This window comes from Strongyloides ratti, scaffold srae_chrx_scaffold0000003 (genome assembly GCF_001040885.1).
Source record: "Strongyloides ratti genome assembly S_ratti_ED321, scaffold srae_chrx_scaffold0000003".
NCBI classification, from domain to species: domain Eukaryota; kingdom Metazoa; phylum Nematoda; class Chromadorea; order Rhabditida; family Strongyloididae; genus Strongyloides; species Strongyloides ratti.
The window spans coordinates 116,103-127,442 of NW_020171511.1; the positions used below are offsets into that span (position 1 = coordinate 116,103).

An 11,340-nucleotide genomic window follows, 5' to 3' on the forward strand; every position below is an offset into this window, starting at 1 on the left:
TATATTTTAACAAATATTATGATAATGATATTTTCTTTTATCATAGTAAAAATCATAAAATAAAATATGTTTGATTTATCTTTTTATGGTAAAAATTGTTTATCATTTTTATCAAATATAAAGTATTTAATTAATCTTAAGTATTAAAATATACATCATTACGTATCCTAAAAATGTGTATCAAAAGAAATTACAATTTGATCATAAGATTATAACTATTTAAAAGCATAATTCATACATTTTACAAGTAATTTCTTATCAGTTTAACAAGATTAAAATTAATATATAATTATCACCAATTGCGTTTAATTAACAATAGTTATGTTACTTCACAAGATTTTATTTATATTTTTTGTTTTTAAAATATCCAATGGAATAAAAGAAGATGATTTAGTTAATCCTGTACCAGGACTTATTTTTAAATCTAATTTTAAAACATACTCTGGATATTTAAATGGAAATAAAGATGGAACATGGAAAATGCATTATATGTTAACAACTTCAAAAAGTAAACCTGATACTGATCCTGTCTTATTATGGTTAAACGGTGGACCAGGTATGTAAAATATTTATATTAAATATAAAAAAATTTTTTGTTTAAATATTATAACAATTTTTATATATTATTTATAGGTTGTTCAAGTTTTTCTGGTGGATTTGAAGAATTAGGACCATATTATATAAATTCAGATAATAAAACATTATTTGAAAATGTATATTCATGGAATGAAAAAGCAAATGTTTTATATTTAGAATCCCCAATTGGTACTGGTTTTTCATATTCAACAAAAAATATATCATTTGATGATGCCAATGATGATCAGACACTTCAACAAAATTTAATGGCACTTGATGATTTTTTTAGTAGAGTTCAACCACAATATAAAAATAGAACATTCTTTATATCTGGTGAATCATATGCTGGAATATATTTACCAATGCTTGGTGATGCTCTTATAAAAGCAATAAATAATAATTCATTTCCTAATCCAAATTTTGGTGGTATTGCTATTGGTAATGGTTATATGGATATTCCAAAACTTCAAAATTCCCTTGTTTTATGGTCTGAATATCATGGAAGATTTTCAATTGATGAATGGAATAGTATTAAAAAAGAATGTTGTAATAATTTAGATGTAGATAAGTGTAATTTTTATGCACATTTTAATTCAACAACACAGTTAGATTTTTATCCTGCTAATACACCATGTGGAAAATTATTAGCACCAATAATGAATGCACCATCACTTTTTAATATTGATCCATATAATTATTATCAAGAATGTTATAATGGTGCATTAATAACATATTTTGATGGAAGACCGAGTGTTAAAATTTCTAAACGTACATTAGATAAGTATGCACCAAAAAACATAAATGCCCAAACAATTGTTAACCCAAATTATCCATTCACAAATAATTCAGCTTTACTTATTAATAAAGATTCTACTGATGTATTATTTGGATATCCATGCTGGCAGGAAACATTTGTAGCTGGATATTTTAATGATCCACAAGTACAAGCAGCCTATCATATAGATCCAATTTGGGCTAAAAGTGGAAAAGTTTTTAGTGATTGTAATAATGATTTATATGCAAAATATAAAGTAACATACACAAATATGCAGGAACAATTTAATAATATGATAAAAAATAATAAAAATCCAAATTTCAGAATTTTAGTTTATAATGGTGACATTGATACTGTATGTAATTATTTAGGTGATTCATGGTTTATAGATGAAATTGGAGTAAATAATAATTTTAAGGTAATTACAATTTCTTTAATAACTAAAAAAATTAATTTTTTTTTATAGAAAAGTAATCGTACACGTTGGTATTTCCGTCAAGAAGTAGGAGGATTTGTTCAAACATATACAAATACAAATATGAAAATCCATGTTCTAACTGTTCGTGGAGCAGGACATATGGTTCCAATGGATAGACAAGGTCCAAGTTTACAAATGATTACTAATTTTATGAACGATATTGATTTCTCAGATGATAAATTAATTAATATAAATCCAAAACCAGCTCCATTAATACAAACAGATAGTACCAATAATAGATTTTATTTCTCTAATCAATCTCTTTTCTTTGTTATTTTATTTTTTGCTTTTGGAAAGCTGTTAAATTTTAACTAAATATAGCAAGTATCTTTTGAAAGTTATTATAATAAATAAAAAATTTTTATAAAAAAAATTGTTTTTAATTTTATAGTAAAAAAAAAGTTTATAAAAAGTTAAATTAATTTTTTAACAATTAAAAATGTTGTTAAACTTGAATGTTAAATTTCTTTTAATATATTCATTTTCCTTGCATTCTATTGAATCTAGAATTTGTGCCACTTATATCTGAGATTTTAAAAGAATTTCTATTTCTTGAAAATTTACCACCGTGTCTTTTAAATTGTACAGAATCTTCATAATCAGACAAATCTTTCATAGCATTTTCTGGATCAAATGACATTCCTTTAACATTATTATTTCTGTTTCTATTAACATTTCCTTCATTTGAAACTTTAGTAAATCTTATACTATGTGCTGTTGGAACATCATTTGGTAAATCAAAATCTATCTCAAATTGAGTTTTTTTACTAAAAAATTTTAAAAAATTATTAAATTTTCTTACGTCTTAATATTTTTATTTGATGATCCAGAAATTAAATTTTGTCCATTACTAATCATAAATATAATAGAAAAACATATTATAAAAAAAAAAGATTTAACTAACATTATAACAAAAATAAGTAAAATAAACTTTAAAAATTTACTAATTTATAAATAATGATTTAATTAATCCGGAATAATATAATGTTTATAGAATTTTAGAAAGAAGAAATTTCAGGTTTTATTATATTTTTATACAATTAAAGACGGAACTTATTTAAATGATACTTTTCCAAGATATTAATATTTAATTTAGGTAAATAATTATGTTTGTTTATAAATAACTTTAAATACAAAAATTTTCCTTTCTTAATATAAATATTATTTTTGGGAGCATGAGACGTGAGTGAAAGTTTTTCCATTAATTTTCCATTCTCCATCTACACAGGTAACCCATATCTCAGAAATATCTGCATGGTGATTTTCTTCAACAACAGTGATATTATCTTTGATTAATTGTAAATTAGTACCAATAGCATTTGAATATGGTGCCATCTTAAATAATTTAAGAAATAATAATTTATTAACAAATAATCAAAAAAAAAAAATAACTTACACGACATGTAAACATTCCTCTATTTGGACAAGGTTCATTATTGTAACTATTTAATATACTACATTGATCCCATCCTGATGAGTAGGATCCTTTAATTGGTGGAACTCTTTTTATTAATCCTAATTTTAAAGGTTGACAACAAACTGGTGGTTTTGGTGTTGTTTCTGGAACTATAATTGGAAAACAACCATATACATATGATATAAATGTAAAAAAAATTACTAGTATATTAAATTTCAATAAATATATCAAAATCATTTTTAAACTTAAATAAAGTTTGAAAGCAATCATAAACTTTAAACCTTTTATAGTATGAGAAAATTCTAAGAAAATAAATTCAGGTCAAAGATGATGTCACTAGAACTTTAAAATTGTCTACATAATAATGCATTCAGTTCAAATTATTATTATTTATTTTTATCCATATTATGATATGATTATTTAATTATTTATTGTTTTGAATGAAAGTTATGTAACAAATTAATATGATAATTTAAATATAAAAATATGTTACAATATACCTCCAGGGTTTGCATATTATGTATTGTTTTTATGATAAAATTATTTTATACACTAGTTTATATATATTATCACTGAGAAACTGTTAAATCTTCGATTTCATCAATTTAAATACCAAAACCTAATTTGATATTTCAAACATCCCAAATAAATTATTAACTTTTAAATATATAATAAAGCATAATTAACATTACTAATATCTTAGTATAATTTCCATTGAAACAATAAAAAGTAATATAACCTTTTATTTTATTTAAATTGTTCAATGATTAACATATGTAACTATATAAATGATTATAATATTTAAAAAAAAAAAAAGTATGTGCATAAAATTTATTTTTTAATATATAAAAAAATAACCCGTAATTACATTTGAAATACAAATAGATAATAAAAAAAAAAAGTTAATTTTTTTCTTAAAAAAGAAAAGAAAATGTCATTTATAATGGTAAAAATTGTTTAACACTATGAATTGTAATACTAAAATATACTTTTTTCCAACCAAGAAAAAACATTATTCCACTGATAATTTCTTATTCCTTTGTGTTGTGTTTTGTCAAATTTAAATAATAGTCATGATACTTTTAATTAATTTTATTATGTTTATATATTAATATTTTACTTTGATTATATATCTTCTTATGTAATTTTATACTTTTTTATCTGTTATATCTAATTATTATTAAAAAAATTTATTTTTATAATTTATTTAAATCTAATCATTTTTTTGTCGTTAACAATAAACTTTTTGATAATATACGAACGTTCTTTTTTTAATAGCTTACCTTTTTTTGTATATATAATTCATGTATCATCATTTTTAGAGTATTTTGGCACTATAATTATCATATTAAAAGAAGAATTACAATATGACAACAAAATGTAAGGATAGTGGAAACTTTGTTCTGGAAAATAATATAATAAAAGGTTCTACTAGAAGAAAGAAAGATATTCCAGTTGATGTAAGAATTTTAATCGTCGGAGATCGTATGTTTTATGGTAATATTTATTAAATTTATATTTTTTAGCTGGAGTTGGTAAGACAAGCCTTATATTATCCTTGATTGAAGATAGATTTATTCAAAAAGTACCTCCTCGTTTTAAAGAAATTAGATTACATCCTGATTCAAATCCAGATCATATTTTAACTGCCATATCAGATTATAATAGTGAAGAACAAAGCTTAGATGAATTAAATAGTGAAATTAGTAAAGCAAGTGTAATAGTAATTGTTTATGATGTTAATGATTCTTCTTCTGTTGATAGAATAAGAAAATATTGGATGCCTAATGTTCAAAAAGAAATTGTTGGTGGTGAGGCATTATATGGTAAACCAATTATTTTGGTTGGTAATAAATCAGATACAGAAGAAAGTAACACAAAATTAAATGAAGTTATAACATTAATGAATGAATTTCCTGAAATTGAAACGTGTGTTGAAAGTTCCGCAAAAACAATGAAAAATGTATCAGATATTTTTTACTATGCCCAACGTGCTGTTATATATCCATCACAACCTATATATAGTGCTGAAAATCGTGATATTACTCAAAACTGTAGAAAAGCACTTGTTAGAATATTTAAATTAAATGATAATGATAATGATGCTCTGTTAAATCAATATGAACTTAATCAATTTCAATTATTTTGTTTTGGTGTTCCATTAGCAGAAAATTCATATAGTGAAATTATAAATCGTGTCGCTGAGAACGATCCTAAAGGTGTACTAAATAATTCATTAACATTAGATGGATTTATAGCATTACAGATGCTTTTTATACAAAGAGGAAGATATGAAATTGTTTGGAATGCATTAAAAAAGTATGGTTATTCTAATGATTTACAATTACGTGAGGATTACATTTATCCTACATTAAAAGTTCCATTAGGATCATCTGTTGAATTATCACCAGAAGGATATCAATTTATAAGTCAATTGTTTGAAAAATTTGATGAAGATAAAGATTGTTTATTAAATCCTTCTGAATTTCAAAACTGTTTAAGTTTATATCCTCGTCATCTTGTTTGGATTAAAGATGCTATGCAATGTGTTGAATCAGATGAAAGAGGTTGGATAACATATAATGGATTCATATCATTATGGACCTATAAAACACTTACTGATCCTCCAGAAACATTAGAATGTTTGGCATATTTAGGATTTAACGTAAAACATAAAAGTCAGCTTGATGCATTAATTATTACAAGAGATAGAAGAATTGATATTGAAGAAAAAGAAACACAAAGAAATGTTTTTCAGTGTCATGTTTTTGGACCTAGAGATTCTGGTAAGACAGCTTTTATTCATTCGTTAACTAATAAATCAATGCAAAGATCTGCTTCTATAAGTAAACAGGGAACTAATGATAATGTTATTAATGTAGTACATATTAAAGATCAATGTAAATATTTACTTTTGCATGAAGTTAATTTATATGATGAAGGGAATACCTTAACGGAATATGAAAAAAATGCTGATGTTGTGGTATTTTTGTATGATGTCTCAAATCCTCAATCATTTGCTTATAGTGCAAATATTTATAAAGTAAGTTTTATTATTATTAAATATACATTATTATATATATTTTATAGAAATTTTTTTACCGAACAAAAGTGCCATGTTTATTCATTGCTACAAAAGTTGAAAGATTTACTGTTGAACAGGATTATGAAATGCAACCAGATAGTTTTTGTCGTTACTATCATTTATCAGAACCATATAAATTATATAACAAAGAAATAGGAAAATCAAATAGTCAAATTTTTCAACATATATTAACCATGGCAATATATCCACATTTAAAAAATGTGTATTCAATTTTTGATATTAATCGTTTACCTACCATTGTAATAGGTGGAACTATAGTTGGTATAATAGGGATCTTATTATTTAAGAATATATAAAAATCAATTGGGTATATCATTATACATAAATAAGTAAATAATTCATAAATATTTTTTAATATCAATTTTGTTTTTAACTATTTTCTTGTGTATTTATGATATATTAAAAAAAAAAACAAAGAATATCATAATTTATCATTTATTTGTTTAAACTAAATTTTAATGGTTAGAATCCACACAATTTATTTTTATTGAATTATATTTTTTAACTATCTTCTTTTTTTAATCTTTTTTTAGTCAATATATTTCGCAAAATAGATGTTATAGTATTTAGATATTTATAACAAATTTGTTATAAACCATATATTTTTAAATGATATATTTTTATAGTATGTTAGTTGTCGTGAAAAAAGTTATGTACGTTGTTAAATGTATTAAGTGTAAATATTTAATTTTTTACATCCTTTAAAGTGTCATTTTTAATATTACAAATAGAAATTCAATATTTTTGACTTAAATTTGGCTAGTTAGTCATTTTATTGATAATTTTTGTCATTTAAATGTATGATATTCCTACTTTAATAGTTAAAATTAATTTTTTTTTTCTTAATATTAGTTACTTTTTTGTAGTTTTTTTTATATTAAAAAAGATAAAGAAAATTACAAATATATTTTATTACATATTACTGTTATCATATAATATGAATAGTTCTACTTACGATTTTGTTTATCAATTGAAAATAATATTATATTATATTACTATGTTTCCATTGCTTCCGTTAATATTTATTTTATAGATAAAAAGATTATAATTGATATATATCTATAATTATAATATTATAGTCTAAAAAATATGTCTTTTAATGACGGAAACTCATTTATTAAAAATTCTTTTTATCATGAAAAGCAAAGAAAACAATTATGTCTATTGCATTCTTTGAATAATTTGTTTCAAAAAGAAAAATTTAATAAACATGATTTAGATAAAATATGTGAAGAATTAGATAGAAGTACATGGTTTAATTCACATAGATCATGGTTAGGATTGGGTGACTATGATGCAAATGTCCTTATGGCAGCTTTAGATAAGGAAGGTTATACCTGCACATGGTTTGATTCTAGATTGTATGTTTAAAATAATTTTTTTAATATATTTTGTAAAAAAAAAACAATTTAAAGGACTGCCTCATCCATAAATCATAATGAAGTTTTTGGCTACATATTTAATGTTCCGAGTGAATCATTTTTTCCTTTTATGAAAAAAAGACACTGGGTAAGTTAATATTTATAATTTTTTTTATAATTATAAAATATTTATTTTTCTTTTTTTTTTAGTTTTGTGTAATTCGTACAGAAAAAAATTATTTTTATAATTTAGACTCAAAGTTATTATCACCATCAAAAATATCTAATTTTGAAGAATTTACTGATACATTATTGGCACAAGGAAATACGCTTATTTTAATTAAATTCCCAAATACTAATGAAGTAAAATAAATAATAAAAACAAAAAGCAAAATACAAAATATAATCTGTCTTTCTACATATAATAATCATATTATATTATATTTATAAAGACATTTAATACCATTATCATAATTAGCATTTTTTGATAAAATTTTTGTTCTACTTATTTTATATAGTAATGTCTACAATACTACAATAAAAGTACTTCTTTTTGTTTCTGATAAAAAAGTTTTTCTTATCATAAAACATTCTTTGAAATACAAATCATAAATTAATGATAAGATGTTATCTAAATATATATAAAAAAGAAATATGTTCAAAGGATAATCCATCTTATAATTAATCATATTTATAAATTAAAAATTATAATTGGTTATAAAATTATATAATAAGCTAATAAAAATAGTTCATCCCATTTATGAGTTTATTTTTCTAATAACTTTGAATTATGGTTAAAAGGGCATCTATTACATCTACTGTTGATAGCTTGTCTATCTCCAAAAATTCAGATCCTAAAAAAGATGACAAGGAAAATGACAATAATGATAATTTAAGTCCCATTTATACGGCTTGGGGTGATATAATTAAACATTGGCCATTAACTACTTTTTGTATTGTTTCAAATGAATTTTGTGAAAGATTTTCATATTATGGCATGCGAACTGTTTTAACATTATACTTACTTAATATTTTAAAAATGTCTTATGATACCTCTACAATATTTTTTAACGGATTTACTGTTTTATGTTATTTTACCCCATTATTAGGAAGTATATTAGCTGATGGTTATATTGGAAAATTTAAAACAATCTTTTTTGTATCAATTTTATATACAATTGGACAAGTTGTTCTTGCTGTTAGTAGTGTTTTTAATTCACAATCACCACTTCATCCGTAAGTTTAAATATTATCATTATAATAATTTTTTTTAATATATATATATATATATATATATAGATGGCTTGATTATCTTGGTTTAATTATAATTGGATTTGGTACTGGTGGTATTAAACCATGTGTTAATTCCTTTGGAGGTGAACAATTTGAACAACATCAAGAACGAATGCTTTCATTATTTTTTTCAATGTTTTATTTTTCTATTAATGCTGGTTCAATGATTTCAACTTTTATTTCTCCTATATTTCGTTCATTACCATGCCTTGGTCAAGATACATGTTTTCCTTTAGCATTTGGTGTACCAGCAGCTCTTATGATTGTTGCTACAGTTGTTTTTATGGCTGGATCATTTAAATATAAAAAACCTGTTGTAAAAAATAATGTTTTTGGTGAGGTATGGGGTGTTGTTAAAAATGCTCTTAAAAATAAATATAAAAAATCTAGTGAAAAAAAGGAACATTGGTTAGATCATTACTTAACAACACATCGATGTTCAAATGATGAAAAATGTTTACAATTACAAAGTGATAAAAAGGATAGTTCATTATGCCAAAAATATCAATTTGTTGATGATATAAAACAACTATTTCGTCTTTCAATAATGTTTTTACCTGTACCAATATTTTGGGCATTATATGATCAACAGGGATCAATTTGGTTAATTCAATCAATTCAAATGGATTGTAGAGTTGGTTCATTATTAATTTTACCTGATCAAATGCAAACACTTAATGCTGTTTTAATTCTTATTTTTATTCCCTTATTTCAAATAATTGTTTATCCAGCTATTGAATTATGTTTTAAAATGACACCATTAAGAAAAATGGTATTAGGAGGTTTTTTAGCAACTACAGCATTTGTTGTATCAGGAATTATTCAATTTGAAGTTAATAAAACATTACCAGTTCTTCCTCAAGATAATCAAGTATTTGTAGATTTCTTTAATACATTAGATAAATGTGATATTTCTGTTATACCAGTTGGTAAAACTGTTTCGCAAAATTCATCAGGTTTAATACATTCATTTCCAAGTGATGGTACCTTATATTATGTTAATAATCAATTTATTATACCTGCTGGATCATTTGAATTTAAAATTAATTATACTGGAAGTGGATGTTCAAAAAATATTCCTTCAACATATAAAGGAAATTTTGACTCAAAATCTGTTAATTATATTATTATAAATCAAAATGGAGCTTATCAACAAAAAGTGGATCCTTCTAAACCAACAGAAGGTGAAGGTGAATTTAGTTTAGCTATTGATATTGCTTTAAATGAAAATTATACTACACCAAATACAACAAATTTGGCTTTGTGTAAACTTAATGTTAATGATTTTGATCCAAAATATCCATGTGATCCAAATAAAAGTGGATCTGATTTCTATTTTTGGGAAAGAGATTATAATCTAAATACCGATGACATGGTTATTCGTCATTATCAATCTTCATCTAAACAAAAAATAGTTGCATCTAGTTATGTATATAAACCTGTAAAACCTGGAAAGTAAATTTTATTTATTTTTTATTATATATTTTTTTTATGTATATAATTTTTTTTAGATGGGGTCTGTATTATATGTATAATCAACCAAAAGATATCAGTCACCAAACATATTCAAAAGAAAAAGTACAAGTAGAGGCAACAAACATCACATTTTCTGTTAATGCTCAAGGTGGCGTCTATAATTTAATTGTTACTGGTGATAAGAAAAATCCGGAAGGAAGAATATATCAATTTGTTAAAGATAATACAGTAAATATATTGTGGCAAGTTCCACAATACATTATTATTACAGCAGCTGAAATATGTTTTTCTGTAACTGGACTTGAATTTGCTTATTCTCAAGCAGCTCCATCTATGAAGGCATTAGTACAAGCTATGTGGTTATTAACTACTGCCATAGGTGATACAATTATTGTTATTGTTGCAGCTGCACATTTGTTTGACGATTTAGCTATTGAATTTTTAGCTTATGGAGGATTAATGCTTGTTGTTATTATTATATTTGCATTTATGTCACAATTCTATTATGAATATAAAAATTACGGTGAAGAAGAAACAAAATCCGGGATTGAATTGTCAGAAATTGATAATTTATCAAATAAAGAAAAATAATCGTTAACATAATTTTTTTTTTATTAAAAAATGTAATTATTTTTAGATAAATATTTGTCATATCTTGATTTTACAACTATTATATGATAATAACCTAATAAAATAATTTTTAAATTATTATATAATATTAATTCTTTTAAAAATTTAGTAATAAATTAATGCTTTTGACAATTTTAATTTATTTTAAGAATAAATATATCTCTATAAATTTTCTTTTTAGGATATAAAACTATCTAAATTTAAAAATCATAAATAATATTTATATAT

General features: G+C 23.0%; 5 protein-coding genes across 5 annotated transcripts; 4 read left to right on the top strand and 1 right to left on the bottom strand.

Annotated features, from left to right (window-relative positions):
* Positions 1-321: 321 nt before the first annotated feature.
* On the top strand, positions 322-2,144 carry SRAE_X000183700 (Lysosomal protective protein; the record flags this gene model as incomplete). Its single annotated transcript, XM_024653474.1, has 3 exons — positions 322-556; positions 634-1,769; positions 1,818-2,144. The coding sequence occupies 3 exons, from the start codon at positions 322-324 to the stop codon at positions 2,142-2,144; spliced, it is 1,698 nt and encodes a 565-aa protein (XP_024499307.1).
* Positions 2,145-2,307: 163 nt separating this feature from the next.
* On the bottom strand, positions 2,308-3,516 carry SRAE_X000183800 (Hypothetical protein; the record flags this gene model as incomplete). Its single annotated transcript, XM_024653485.1, has 4 exons — positions 2,308-2,596; positions 2,734-2,759; positions 3,012-3,164; positions 3,226-3,516. 4 exons carry the CDS (start codon positions 3,514-3,516, stop codon positions 2,308-2,310), a joined length of 759 nt encoding a protein of 252 aa, XP_024499308.1.
* Positions 3,517-4,613: 1,097 nt separating this feature from the next.
* On the top strand, positions 4,614-6,648 carry SRAE_X000183900 (Small GTPase superfamily and EF-hand domain and Small GTPase superfamily, Rho type and Small GTPase superfamily, Rab type and EF-hand domain pair and EF hand associated, type-1 domain and EF hand associated, type-2 domain and Mitochondrial Rho-like domain and Small GTPase superfamily, Ras type and MIRO domain and P-loop containing nucleoside triphosphate hydrolase domain-containing protein; the record flags this gene model as incomplete). Its single annotated transcript, XM_024653496.1, has 3 exons — positions 4,614-4,731; positions 4,773-6,289; positions 6,337-6,648. The coding sequence occupies 3 exons, from the start codon at positions 4,614-4,616 to the stop codon at positions 6,646-6,648; spliced, it is 1,947 nt and encodes a 648-aa protein (XP_024499309.1).
* Positions 6,649-7,441: 793 nt separating this feature from the next.
* On the top strand, positions 7,442-8,085 carry SRAE_X000184000 (Josephin-like protein; the record flags this gene model as incomplete). The annotated part of the gene is made up of 3 exons (XM_024653507.1): positions 7,442-7,713; positions 7,768-7,861; positions 7,924-8,085. The coding sequence occupies 3 exons, from the start codon at positions 7,442-7,444 to the stop codon at positions 8,083-8,085; spliced, it is 528 nt and encodes a 175-aa protein (XP_024499310.1).
* A 418-nt stretch (positions 8,086-8,503) lies between these two features.
* Positions 8,504-11,073, top strand: SRAE_X000184100 (Proton-dependent oligopeptide transporter family and Oligopeptide transporter family and Major facilitator superfamily domain, general substrate transporter-containing protein; the record flags this gene model as incomplete). The annotated part of the gene is made up of 3 exons (XM_024653518.1): positions 8,504-8,949; positions 9,013-10,461; positions 10,518-11,073. 3 exons carry the CDS (start codon positions 8,504-8,506, stop codon positions 11,071-11,073), a joined length of 2,451 nt encoding a protein of 816 aa, XP_024499311.1.
* Positions 11,074-11,340: the final 267 nt, after the last annotated feature.